Below are 15,076 nucleotides of genomic sequence, written 5' to 3'. Positions count from 1 at the left end.
ATTGAAATGTGCTCCCAGGTACTCTATATGTTGGGATGGCACTAGAGACGACTTTTCCCAATTCACTAATAACCCCAGCTCCTGAACTAGATGTAATACATAGTCTCTCTGTTGAAGAAGAGTTCTCTTGTCTGGATTGATCATCAACCAATCGTCTAGGTACATGAATATTTGGATTATCATTTTTCTCAAGTGTGCCGCTAGAACTGCCATTATCTTTGTGAAGACCCTTGGAGCAGAACGAAGTCCAAATGGCATTGCTCGAAACTGGTAACTCTGGCCTAGAAATCTGAATCTTAGAAATTTCTGGAAATCTGTGTGAATTGGAATGTGGAAATAGGCATCGGTCAAATCTAGTGAGATTGCAAAGTCCCCTTTTTTCATTGCTTTCATTATAGAACACAAAGTTTCCATTTTGAAATGTCGAGGCACTATTAACTGATTTAGAGGTTTTAGATTTAGAATTGTCCGAAGCCCTCCTTGTTTCTTTGGCACCACAAAAATGGTGCTGTAAAACCCTTCGTTTTCTTGCCCTGCAGGCACAGGTTCTATAACATTTTTTCCTGACAACATGTTTATTTCTGCTAAAATAACTGATTCGTGAATACCATATCTTGGTACACATGTTTCCTTGATATTTACATTGGGTTGAATCATTAATTCCAATTTTAACCCTTCCCTTAGGGTTTCTATTACCCACTGATCCTGCGTGATTACGGTCCACTTCCTGTGGAATTCTAGCAAACGTGCCCCTACCTGGGGAAACATATTTACAGACTGGCTGTTTACGAGATTTACTTCCTTGGAGTTGGAAACCCTTTCTGGTTCCCAAAGGTTCGCCTGGAAAAAGAATTTTTCCTGTTCCCTTGTCCTGAACGAAAATTGTCCTTGCTGTGATCAGAACTTAAGGCATTAGTCTCATTAGACTTAGGGACTTTTGCAGAATGAGCAGAGGTCTCATTTACATCTGCTTTCCTCTTTCTGCTCAACTCGGTAGAGTTCCTATTCTCTCTACTCTTGTAGTTCTTATTATAACCCTTTGATGCGTTGTAAACATTTTGGGTTTCTCTAGCATCTCGTAGATTCTCTGCAGAAGTATGGAGAGAATCAAAGTACTGTCCATTAAACAACTGGTTGCCAAAAATGGGTAGTTTTAGCAATTTCTTCTCCGTTGCCTTGCTTATAAAATCTACATTTTTAAGAAAAACTTTTCTTCTACTCAAGACTGAATTTGCCATCACTCTTGCTGTCAAATCAGCCATGCTTCTGAAACAGTTGATGAGGGCTTTACGTCCTTCCACTCATCATCCTCACATTCAGCCTCATCTAAGAAAGCTGCTATCATAGTGCCATATGAAATGGCTCTGAATAAGGCTCTTGCTGAATTGTCAATTCGCCGAAAGTCATTATCTAACTCCTTATGAAAAGGAGAAAGATTCACTTTTGATTTTCCAAAACTACCCTTCTGGCCTACTACTAATCCCTCCTCAATGTTGTCATCCAACTTTGGAGGATTACAAAAGGCGTCAAAGTCATCCTTTTTAACCATAAATGCTTTATCATCTCTGCCACGTACTGACCTATTTTTCAAATGCCCCGAAGTAGCTTCTTTCTCAACCGTCTTAATCATATCAATGAGTGTTCCTTCAATAGGCATTTTAAGGAGAGACTTTTTCTTGTCACTCTTGTCTCCCTTCAATCGCGAAGAAATAAATGATTTTCTTTCATTTTCTAATGGATCCTCAGCTTCAAGATCAATATTGAGCACTTTTGCCATCTTTGAAACAAAACCGTTCCACTGTAGTGGATCAGAAGAATCTGGTGCACCAAAAGGCACCTCTACGGCCGCATCTGAATTGGTACACAAACCACCAAATGATGCATTAGAATCTATATCCTCAAAATCATTATCTCGTGCATTAACAGACAACACATCTGCAACACTGGACTCAAAGGCTGACATATGTTCATCATAAGCCTTAAACTTGTCAAAATGAGGTCTGCTAATGGTTGCCGTTTTGGAATTGGTGGTCTCATTTCCTCTGGTCAACCTTGCCTCGTTTGCTGCCAATGCCGATATGTTATGTTGATCATTAAAATTTTCATCAACATTCTTTTGTTTAAGTAACAATTCGACCTGCTGTCTTACTTGTTCTTGAATAATTGCGGATAAATCCACGACGTCGGGTCTGTTACGTTCGGCATTCAGTAAGGCATTGTCGTTTGACTCCTGGACTGCCGCCTCCACAGACGGACTTACGTCCTGCACTGCCATGCCGTCTCCACAGACGGACTGAGGCACCCTACTGTTCATTTTAATTGTTTTCTGTACACTTTTCTCGATCATCTTCGTTATTTTATCCCGCCGTTCCTTTGACCAGGTTTTACAAGTGTCACATGGAAAGGCCTCGTTACAGAGACGATGTTTATAACAAAAAACGTGATCATCTAGAATGTTCATCTTACCCGAACATTTAGAACAGTCTTTAAACTCTTTCTCCATAATTACAACGGGATAAACGCTTCCAAAAACGCCAATATAAACTTTATTTTGCACTGTATGAGGAAAACCGCATGTCCAATATGGCGTCGAGAGAAAACTGAAGAGTTATAGTTAAGGGGGATAACTGGAGGTGATACCGTAGTTACTCTAAAAAATATATCGACGCATTGTATGGGGAACTAGAGGGAAATTGCAAATAGTTAAGGAGGCAGGTAAGTGTAAATATTGAAATGAACTTTGATTTTACCCCCAAAAATCCAAAATTCTGTTAATTATCTATATAGATATCATTTCCCTTTATTCTTTCTAACTCAGCATTTTGAGTTTATCAACCAGATGTGAGTACCGGTAAACGAATTTGACAGTTCACCTAACAATTTGATATTTTAATTGCTACAACTCTTCCAGTTAAGGGACTCTCGTGACTTTTGTTTCAATGTAATTATCAAGCTGGTTACGTTATCTTTATTTATGTATATTTTAGCTTCATTCACATCCTGTCCGTGGAAACTGTGTAACTTTCCGTAAATTCCATTTAGTCATAGATTTCATATTCATAATCCTTTGTAAGTGAAATTTTATTCAGTCTTCAGTTAATTCTTGTCAATGTTACACGCATGGAATAAATTGTTGACATCGCTATGATTGGGTTCAATTTTTGAGTGTAACACTTAGAATAACAATTCTTTGAGATTATGTAACTGAAAGATCTTTCATTATTAATTATTATGCTACCTAAAACAGTGACAGTATATCCTGTTTAATTAAATTTAACTGTTATATCAATTATGAACCCAATTGCTTTCAGTGCATAATTGGAAGGTGATAAAAACCCCTAATCTAAAATATATCTTTCTCTCACATCTCTGTTATGTCTGTTGAAACTTTTACAGGATTTGTACCACACAGCTGTATATGTAGATTAGTAAACTGTTACAAGGTTGTTTGATTTTTGGAAATTTGTACACATACATAATAACCTCTATTGTTTTTATGTTGGTCTTATAAAATAAAACCCTAAACATTCTGAGAGTATTGCATAAGGGATACGAGTGCCTTACAACCATAAAAAATCGTTGAAGCGGAACACACTGCACCCTCTTTTCATTTTTTTTGGTTTATTTGACATAAATGATACCCCTGCCTCACATATGAATATAATGGCAGTTTCCATGTTTTGCTATGGGAAACCCAAAATATGTGCCGGATCAAAAAGTAAAATAGGAAGTGCACATTGGCATTATATAATAAAGATTCCCTGAGGGTACAACAAAGCGTAACAGACGGATTGAGGTACAGGCAGATGGACGGACAGACATCTCATTACTATATACCCTCCTGGTTTTTAAGAGGGGTATAATAAACTGAAAAATTACCTTGCTTTAATTGACTTATTTTTTTTACATGTAGTGACATGACCCCTAGCTGACTTTGTTGTTCTCAGATATTACATCTGTTTATTACAATTATTAGGTCTTTGACCACATTATCAATCAGTTTTATTTAGGTTAGTAGTTGTAGGAAGTTATCGATTAATTTTGATTTAGGTGGTTATTAGTTCAATAATAATGTTCAACATACTTACAATGTACATGTATATACAAATGTACCAAATATTAAATTAGAGGTTTATCTTGCCAATAAATTATTTTAGAATATTGAAGACAATCATACAAATGCCGTTTCTGAAAAAAAAATTCTGCATAATTATATTTAAAGAAAATTCTCAGACTCCAAAAATTGACTCCAAACTCCACTCCATAACTCCACTCCAAACTCCACTCCATAACTCCACTCCAAGACTCCAGTCCATGAATTACACGGTGCCGTTATAAAGCATGTCTTGAAAAAGGGCAAAAAAATAGTATTTCAAATTTTGAAGACCTACAATAATCCCAGCTCAAGTTCTTCATGGATATACCTATATTTGCAATCATCAAGTCCACTTTGAGGTAAAATTTGACCATATTCGTTAGGCTTTGACCTGTCAATTTCATGGATCATGCAGACTTTTCTAGCCCACTTTCAGGTAAATTTAACTATGGCCATTAGTTTTAGGAAGCAGACTTTCTAGCTAGACTGACCAATCAGATGATATCTCGCAGTCCCCCAGTATATACCGGAGACCTGGGAGGATTAAGGCCCCGCATGGTGTCCCACAACAATGGAGCACAAATTATCCCTCCATTCTGTCCGTGGTGGCAGACAGTCAGTTTTTGTTGCAGTTTAATTAGTTGTTTATTTGGCATTGATCGGCAGATTTGAGTCCTATTTGTGGTACATCAGGGCGTAAAGACGGTAAGCTGATTGACCCAGCAACATGTTGCACTTTGTGAGGCTCCAACAAAAGACTCCTCAATTAGAGAGATTTGTTTCTGCCACATATGTGAGACAATTGTTAGTGTATGAATTTAGTTTCAAAGGACATCTGTGGACATTATTTTTTGTTGGTGACAAAAGTTTAAATTCAATTTAATTGTACTTCACTTGTCTCTGATTTTGTATTCAACTACATAAAGGAAAATCATGAATGAATTATGAATTATGATGAAAGTATTCTGCTTTATATATCAAAGAAAATAAAAACAATCTCATTTGGAATTCCCTTGGTGAAAATTATTTAAGATCAACCCTATTTTATGACTGTTCTATGATATATGACCAGAGAAGATTGTTTTTAATAAGAATCCCAACACAAGGGGGATGTTAAAAATAACCAGTCATTTACTCTTTGTTTATGTGTGAAGTTTATGGAGATGGAGAGAGAGATTTTTATGAAGATTTGTTACTGTTTTATTTATTACAGCTAACTGCTCTATCTGAGAGTCTTATCTTTCTAATGTGCTGAATATTTTATGGCTGCGTAATGCATACTCTTGCTCCAATTCAACAGCTGAAACTGTTAAGTGATCAAATTCTAACAGATTGAAAAACTGTAACATTAAAAAAAGTGATCAAATTTCATTACTTTGCTGGGGCACTGATATTGTTTAACTAGAGAATTGGCAGCTGCTTTGTGGAGCTGATGAGGTAATTTGTATCATATTTATTGTGTATCATGTAGAGATAATGAGCATGTAACAAACATTTTAAAACATTAGTCATATGGACTTTAAAATATTTTAACAAATTTGCAAGTATGAGGTCAGAGGTTTCAGTAAATGGTTTTGGTTTGTACTGTTGATACCGCAACCTGTGAAGTTCTAAAACCTGAGATTGACCTTCCAAACAAATATTTTTGAGGTCAAGGTCAATTTTTGTCCTTTTAAGAATCTGTTGATTTTCACCTTTTCACTAAGATGTATGGTTAGTGAGTCTGCAGTGACTCCTGTTTTTTGGTGTTACAGTAGAAATTTAAAACATTTAAGAGTGATGTAATCTTTCAGTGTTGACCACAATTAGATACCTGATCTATATGTAAACAGCCCCCTAATCTATCAGTCTTTCTGCACATTAAGAAGTTACACTGCATTGTTTTTCTGCTTGGCTAACAAAAGAAGGTCCTCTGGCATCGGTGAGAATCTATCTGTAGGCAGTGTGGCTCCATCAGCATACATCAGACAGTATGATACACCTTTATACACTGGTAAATCAGGTGCAATTTTGTTCACTTGAAACCAACCAAAAAGCCCTATGTTCAGTTTTCATGATTCACGCATAATCATTTCATTTGAGTCGATTCCTTTGTGCCTTTTTAAGAGCTTATTTCTCCAGCATTATCCATTAGAAATCACTTGCAGGTCACGGCTTTATGTGTCTTGGATCCTGTAAGACTGGGTTCTTAAAATAAATGATGTGCATATGCTGGAATTTCCTGATGTCTTTGAGGTGAATAAAGAGACTTAAAAGTTCTCTCAGGATAAATGCCCTGGAATTGATTGCAGCACTTTCTGTTTTGTAGAGCTTATCTCATCTTAAACCAAGATCTGAAGAAGCTTTGGTGTATATTGAAATCTAGCAGAGCTAGGATATTATAGTTTAACTTCTCGAAATGTGCATTAACTAGTCAGTCCAGGGATTTATTAGAAAATAAACCCTTTCCATTTCAAAATTTGTTGCATCTCCTGGACAAGTAATGAAATACTAGTAGCTGGTTATTATCTGTCAATACACTAAGAAGATTGGAGTTGGGGGATGGGTGATGAGAAGTTGATAAGCAGTAAAACTTAATCACTATGAACAAAGTACTAAAAGACAGTTTAAATTTGTGTCAAGTAAAGAGAGGGAGTAGTATTGATTTAAAGACAGAGGTACATGTTTATTTAGGTTCTGTAAACATTAGAAGCTCTGATGAAGTTTCCCTACTGACCCATCATTCTAGGAACATCTGTTGTAACAATTGTTTATTGGAAAATTTTGTCTTTCCATCGAATCTGTTGTGTTGAGTTTTTATATCTATCTGACTTTGTCTTTACATCAGATGAACATCATGCAGAAAGAAGGGAAAAATACAGTGTGATCCTTATATTGAACTGAAAAAGAAAACTTCTGAATCATTGGTTTCTGACTGATGTCCAAAGAATAAGTGCAAAACATTTACCTTCCAATATGATAATGTCATGAAAAAGTGTGAATGAAGAATTAGACAGGAAACCCCTTTGTAAGTAAATTAAAAAAGCCTTTTCTTGTCAGTTGATTAAAAAGCTTGTCTGAGTTTATTTTAGTAAATGGAATTTTAAGATGGTTTGTGTCTTGGGGAGGATTGCTGGCTTTTTAGTCGGTCAGTGACTTGATTTTGAGGGTACTTATTATCCCAATGTTGAGATGGTTTATAGTTGTAAGTAAACAAACAGTACAATGGTTAAGGTGTCTGAACAATAAACAGGTGTTAACTAGGAAATGTACAAGCAGCAGAGGTATGTGGCACCTGTGGCATTGACCTACCGACCGAGTTATGGTACACTACTACGCCACTTAAAAATGGACCAAGATATACCACCACATCACTTAAACGGTTATTCTGTCGTAGGGTACTAGTATATAATATTTAAGGTGCTATACCCCTTTTTGTTGGAGATAAATTTTTGATGTAATTCTTGTCAAAGGTAGGCAGTATCTGTATAGGGTAAATGTAATCTAGCATCTACCGTTGCAATAGTTTATTCTTTTGTATGGTTTCTGCTGGACAGCAGATGTTAATGTAACTATTAATTTATTTTTTTTATGAAAGTTCCATACTGCTTCTTACCAAAATCTCCTTACATTACCAGTCTGATAGACCTCTCCTTGAGGATGGTATCTTGTCGGGCTTTCTTCTTTACGTCCGTGGCCGATCAATGAAGACATTGCCTGACATGCCGGCATTATGGCTTCTCCGAGCCTCTTTAGTAATTTCTAAAAGATATATTTCACAATTAGCAGAGCTATTAGTTAAAATGCATGTTTATGAGCAACCCCTATTGTGCAAGAAATATGGCTTTAAAATGATTTTACACGCACAGACAAAAAGAAAATTTAATTCCTTTTACGTGGAAACAATCATTTGCGTTTTAATTTAAGTAAAGTCAAAAATCGATTTCCATTTTCAATTTCTCAAAATAATTCCAGCTTTGAATTTAGAGTAATTATCAGAGGCATCCCTTCTTTACAACAAAACACCGATTCTCTTACACAAGAGGTATTTCAGAAAGTTAATAGCCTCAATTGACACAAATTGAATGTGTATGTGTGTCTCAATTAGGCCGTCCGCACAATGAACCAACAACGCTAGTAGAGAAGATATTTTTTCCCCCTATTTAAATTGAGTTTTAAAAAATTGACTGGATGAATGGATAAGTTATTGACGGGTAAATTGTTAGTGAAGTTGCATATAAATCAGTGAAGGGATTTTTTTTTCTTTCTGAGATAACATACTGGGTTATCACAGTAGAAGTAGATTTAAGGAGACAGTCGGTAGAGCATTTTATAAGACACGGTGAAAAGTCCTCTCAAAGAAGTTACTTATTGACCAAGTCCAGCAGGAGGGATCCCTTAATTCTATAACGACTTTAGCCACATTTCTGTGACTCCGGAGAAAAAAAGAGCTTCTTGAGATTAAATACGTGATAGCAGGTGACAAGGACTTTATCTTTGGTGAAGGTTTAAGACGGGTTTATCTGTGTACCTGTAGTCCAGGGCTTCACTCTGTCCAATAGCTGTGTGTGTGTTGTCATTATTTACAAACTGGATCAGTTCTCCCACCTTGATACAATACAGAGGAAGCGTGTAGACTATTTCTGTTTAACTCTGGACTTTTTCTCTTTGTAGCTGTACAATACTCAATACTTTCCAAATGAATTGTGGAGCTATGAAGACTCTCTTTCCTGATTTTTTTGGACAACAACTTTGAAAGGTAAGCCATATATTTTTGTTCTCGTTCTTCATGATAATCTCAATCTAATCAAAAGTAATTGGGAAAAGGGAGCATAATTCGGAGACTTCAAATTTATTTTTCAACACGGCCTGACATTAATGTATGTGTTAGTTATCAGAATGATCTGAGTTCATTGTAAGATAGCAAAAATCATGTGTCAATTGAAGTTTAGATTTATGTTCAAAAAGTTGTTTTATCAGTGATTGCTGATAGATTCTGGGAAAATGAAACCCAGCTGCTATTAGAACAGATCAAGAATTTTATCAAAGTGTGGTTTTGTTGCACATAAGACACGCAGTAAACAAAACAGAGCTTATGTAAAATGTTAAATTTGTTTTGGGTATGAAAAGGTTAAACATTTTCATGACTTTATTAAGAAGAGGGCACAAAATTGCTTCTTTCTTGTAGCCAAGCTGCTCTCTACCATACAAAGGACTATTGTGTGATCTGTATTCTGATCATTGGATCCCAGGATTTTAGGGGAAATTGATCCTTGATTGCATTAATCTTAGGTAATAATTAAAGTTCCCTGTGTCTGACGAGTTAGGTATGTTGGCTGCATTGTGTCAGAGCTGCATGGGCCCGAGGTATTTGGGGGTAAGATTTCCTTGCAGCACATTTTCTTTACGAGGGACATTGTGTCATTGTAACTGTACCTCCCTAATTGTGTTTTGTGTTATCTTAAAATTTACAGGGACCCAGAGAAACATAAATTACATCCAAAACATTGCTGAGTTGAGTCATATAAAGTCTTAGCATTTTTATGTTTAATTTACAATGTTGCCAACATCTTCCCTTTCTGAGTTAACTCTGATTTCAAAATGAAAGGAAAAAAAGATTGCACAAGATAATGATTACGTGGTGCATTTAGGTTTTCTTTTTAATATGCCGATTTTAAAGTGAACTTTCTTGAGAAGGAATTATCTACATGAACATAGTTATTGTTTTACATGGAATAGAGTGCCAATATACAGATAATTTTTTTTGAAATTAAGGAGTAAGTGATAATAAAAATTGTTTATTTCTAGACTTTAAGAAGGTTACTGACTACTCTGGCAAGAAAATCCATTAATTTCAGTCTCTGTAACAGATTGACTCTCCATCAACCACCATAATTGAGAAGATATGCAAATTATTTCAAATCACCAGTCCAAATGGGTTTTTGCATGGAAGATGATTGTTTTAATTAGGAATTGTCAATCTTGATTTCTGATTTACTGGGTCTCCATTGTAAGAGCTCTAGAAGACTGTGACTGTGAAGATAAGGAGCTCTCCAGTCATTGGAGGAATTTTTAGTCCCAGCACCTCCAGTTGTGGAGGTAGACTGGTCTATTTCTGAAATGTGAGAATTATTAGAGACTGGCAGTGGTGGCACTGCTTATCTTTGGACTCTGGAAATGGGTCATGGAGCCATGGAGGAGAGGTCATCTAAGAAGCAACTCTACCATTGAACCTTAACTGCCTTTAAAATCTCTCTCTCTCTCTCTCTTTCTCAAAGAGGATTACTGTAGTATTTGAAAGATGATTTATGGAAAAAAATTAAGGCTAATTTAGGGAACTTTATGTCTTATTCCTAGAATATCAAGAAATATCAATATCAGGATAAATATGAGAGAAAGAAAATCATATGCAACATTAGTTTGACAGGGGATGTTCCTTTATGGCTCCTGATCCCACCTCTGATGTTTTAGATGTCCTTGTTTCTCTGCTCATCGTTTGTGTTATTTTTTTCTGTGAAGCTTTGGGATTGGTGCTGTTTACTGTCTCTGTATTTTATGTACTTAAATGGGCATTTCTTTGAAATCTTGATATAAGTCTTTCAGTGTTGATGAAGCAAACATTTCTTTGCATTTTATGGGGCTGTATATAATCCCTCATTGCAGTTTTGAGATGCATGGACAGTTTTATAAAATGAAATATTGATTCTTCAGCTCTTTGTATAAAGCTTCTTAATTTATGTTATGTAACAAAATGGTGTCAATGTCCTCAGTATTTTATAAGGGGACAATAAGATTATTGCACTCAACGATATCATAAAAGTTGTAGGAACAAGATAAATTCATCAACTTTTTACCATGCACATAAGATGAAAAAGTGTTTAAAAAAATTATAGAACCAATTGTGATCAAAGTGATCATGGTGAGGAGTGTCAATGTGGTCATGTGTCTCAATCATTTTCTCTCATCTTCCTGACCAAGCTTCTGTGGTGAGAAGTTTCCTGAAATCAAAGAAACACAAATAGAACAAGATAATTCCTGTTTCCTGAGAAAAATACAGAAACTATTACAAAGTTTCCAGTTTGAGCATTTAAATCATATTATCACACAAAGATTGATGATGCACAAGTTCCACATTTGTCACAGTTCCTCATTATTTCTAACTAGTTTCCTTCTCAATTAAATTTTTTTTTTTCGCTAAAGAAAAAAATATGATGGAAATTGATCACAAAATAATTACAGAGGCAAAAAATGGAAACAAAAACTGTAAAAGAAATAAAGGATATTTACTGAACTGTGAGATTGTCCTTTAGCGGAACGCTATCATCGTGACATCAGAGGGCAAGCAGGGGACACTAGCGACGTCTCATCAGTCAAGTGGGAACCAGTTTAATAGTCATTGTGGACACCATACAAGACACAATGATGAAGTGATACAGAGTCTTAGAGTCTCACTTTACACAATTTTTAAAAAAAATTATAGACTGCTGCCTTAAGTCAAATGATTTAAGAAAGCATGCCTCTTTGAGGGAAGGGGGGCACTTATTAAAAACAAACATAAAAGTGTATATACAAAAAAATAAGCAGCATTACATTCATTGGAATGGATTATTTGTAGTTCTTTAAAATGTAGCTTAAGTACCCTGGAAATCAAATAAATGTAGGTGCTTGTAGAAAACAATTTCCTTGATTATTCTTCTAGCCTTAGTGAATGCCTCATTAGTGTTATTTGCATATCTGAACTATATAGTCCAATAGATGATTGAATTTCCTGCGTTTTGCCTGTTTATGGTGTAACTAATATTGATTGTCATGGGAACACAGCGTCCAGTCTCCATGGTTGAAGTAAGGTCCTCTTTTATCCAAGGAATTGAGAACCTTAGATTCCTAACACAATTTTATAATTGCCAATAAACTAAAATTATTTATACAAGCTGGAATTAGCATCATTCAGCCGGGACATTTTTTCTCCAGGATGAGGCCGATTATTGAATTAACGCAGATCTTTTGTGCTCAGAAATAGCATTAGTTTAAATAATTCAGACCCGAGTGGGTCTCGATTGCAGTGGCTAATGAAATGTCTGGACAAGCAGCCCCCTGCATGCATTGAACAAATTCTGATGTCTTCTTTTGACTTGAGCTCAAACAATAATCATGATAATAATACTTGAAAAATAAAATTGTATTTAATACAATTAATGTCACTTTTAATGAAATGGACCTTAGAAAATATCAATTTTTGTTGCAGACAAAATTTGAAGATTTCTTCATATAATATTACTTGAAAACTGCAATATGTTACAAATTTAGACGGAGTTATTGTGTTCAGTTAGGGATTTATACAATTCTGTGTTCTTTTTGCCACAAATTATTTATTTAGTTTGATAGAGTATGTTGTAGAAGTGCGACTTTACAAGCTATTAAACCTGACAATGCTTCAAGTACTACAGATAAATCCTAGGGGGCACTATGGATAGATTGTAACGAGTCTGTTAATTGTTTGTTCTTATTAATTAGTAAATATGGTGTCAGAGAACAAAAACAAACGTCCTGTTACATCAGATGCTTTGTGGAGAGCTGGATGCGGGTTCTGGAGGGGCTTTATTTATATTGGATAACTCAGGTGATTGATTGGTTCAGCTATTGATTACCTGGCTACAGGTAATTGTTCACCTCTGCTCAGGTAATTGTTCAATTCAGGTGCCCGCTTTCCCAGAAATGATGATAAATTTCCAACATTAAATTTCAAATCAAAGGGATGTCTGCCTGGTCTTAATGAGGTAAGATTGGATCAGTTAATTTGTCTACTGTCACAGCTACTTCAAAGAAATTAAAATGGGTAATTATCAACATTGTGTTGAAGTAATTAACAAAGTTATGGGGAAAAGGATGCTGGCAATTTTTTTTTTTAAATTTCATAATGATTTATTGTCACTTGGGGGTGGGGGGGGGGATAAAACCTAGATACTTTGGTGAAATTTTAAAAAATACTTCAGTCTTGCTGGTGAAGAAAATCAAGGAGAAAAAAAAAATGAATGATTATATTAAGTAATGAATTTTACTTCATTTTGTTGCATAACATTTAGTGAATATATATACTAGGTAATAAAGAACAATCCTTTGTATCATTGCATTATAATTAAGGATAATGGTGGACATCAAGAGCTCCTGATAAATACTCCCCTTCTCAGGAAAACTGTACAATTTAGAGAAGAAAATGTAATGGACCAAACCAGGATTCAAACTTGGGCCCTCTGACTAGTCAGGTGCTCTACCACTGAACCAACTGGCCACTGGTAATCAAACCCAACTGATCACCATATGTTCAGTGTCTCTTTTTTTTCCCTACTGGAATTTTTCCTTTCAGAATCTTTCTGCATACAGAGCTGGGATTTGACAGATAATGGGTGGGTGTTGTTGCTGCTGGCATATTGTACTCTTTCTGACTTTCATGTTGACACATACTAATGTAATGATGACACTCTCTCTACCCCCTCCACATGTACATGTAACTCCTCAATACTGTGATGTAGGAATTTTCATTAAATGTAGACTTTTGTTATCTGTGTGATTCACTGCTTTGTCTCCTACGGAGAGTTGTGTTTTATCAGCCAGATAAAGTCTGTTTTTGTTTATCTATCTTAATCCCCTTGTCATTTTGTTTGTTCCACCTCTTCAGACCTTGATTAGTATATTTGATTTTTACAAACATAGGACTAAGGCAATGGAGTTCATTTTTCTTTTCTCTGATTTTATCAGATCCTACACCAGATTTTGTCACCGGAGCCATGTGTCTTTACATATTTATGGGGGACAGTTATGTAGCTTAGTATCGGGAGCCGAACATCTCACATTTTGACAATTTTTAGATCACTCCTCAGTAACTTTTTCGTGTGCTGATCTCGGAAGTTTTCGTAGGTTACGTCACTGCTGTATCGTACATGTAAATCGCTTATTAATAACCTGTCAATAAGTACATGTCATTTATATCATATTTAGGATTGTCAAAAATTTTACCTATCATTTCCGGTTCCTTTATCAGCTGCTTTATACTACCATGTTCAATTTAAATTTTAGTTTAATCAAGATTTTTATCATTTGGAAGCGAAAACCTGATAAATGGTCTGGTGATATATTTGCATTTCTGATGAATGATTTCATTTAAATTGGTGATTACACTCCGCAACACTGTCAATCCCGTAAAAAGGAATCCACAATCGTAATCCTTTTTGGAAACTTTTTCTCATTTCATTTCTAAAGTGCAAACTGCTGTTTATATTGCCTTTAATGCAAACTGATTTTAATCTGCAAACACAAGAGAAATCTGAGGGTATACATTGGTCTCATCGACTACATATTGTTGGAGTACCTGCCCGATATAATGAATTTCTTTGTGAAATGCACAAGATAACAAATATGTTCCAATGTTAAACCCTATCCTCAGTTCACTTTCTAAAAATATGCGGGGTATTTGTGTAAAGGTTTAAATGTTAATTGTTCTGCCGATAGAAAAGATGTGTTTTGCCTGGCGGATTGGAGCTCTGATGTGTTCTGTAGTAAGTCCTTATACAAACAGAGCATTGGTAGAAATTAACAGTTAAAGGAAGGGAGACCTCTTCTTCTGGGGATATAGGACTAGTGAACATAGGAGTGTGCACAACTAAGGGCTTACTTTAGGAGCTATTGAGGAGGTAATTTCTACTCTTTAAAAGTTTGTGTATTTTTTAAATTTATTTATTTTCAAATTTCACTGCTAGCCATTGAGCAATGAGGTACTTTTTTCGAACTACTGTGTCAATTAAGGGACTATTATATATGGGCTTATCCAAAAGACCAGTCTCCTTGCTACATAGTACATATGAACCAGCAATGAAAGGATTGACTCCTTACTGATCATGCTGATTTGTGACTCTAGAGAAAATGCTCTTCCCTCTGCACCATGTGGGTGATTTTTACAGTGTGACACAATCAATACATTTAAAAGTTATCACAAATTTTTAAGTG

The 15,076-nt window shown here is 35.5% G+C and overlaps 1 protein-coding gene across 1 annotated transcript; it reads right to left on the bottom strand.

The window, feature by feature from the left end:
* Nucleotides 1–1,249: 1,249 nt before the first annotated feature.
* On the bottom strand, nucleotides 1,250–2,503 carry LOC134278461 (uncharacterized). The gene has a single exon (XM_062760777.1). It carries the CDS (start codon nucleotides 2,501–2,503, stop codon nucleotides 1,250–1,252), a length of 1,254 nt encoding a protein of 417 aa, XP_062616761.1.
* Nucleotides 2,504–15,076: the final 12,573 nt, after the last annotated feature.

The sequence above is a fragment of the Saccostrea cucullata genome, unplaced genomic scaffold (genome assembly GCF_032062105.1).
Source record: "Saccostrea cucullata isolate Sc308-1 unplaced genomic scaffold, CSIRO_AGI_Scuc_v1 ctg459, whole genome shotgun sequence".
NCBI lineage: Eukaryota > Metazoa > Mollusca > Bivalvia > Ostreida > Ostreidae > Saccostrea > Saccostrea cuccullata.
This window is presented reverse-complemented; position numbering and strand designations above follow the sequence as displayed.

Coding starts and splice junctions, on each gene's coding strand:
- LOC134278461 (XM_062760777.1), bottom strand. CDS start 2,503: ATGGAGAAAGAGTTTAAAGACTGTTCTAAATGTTCGGGTAAGATGAAC.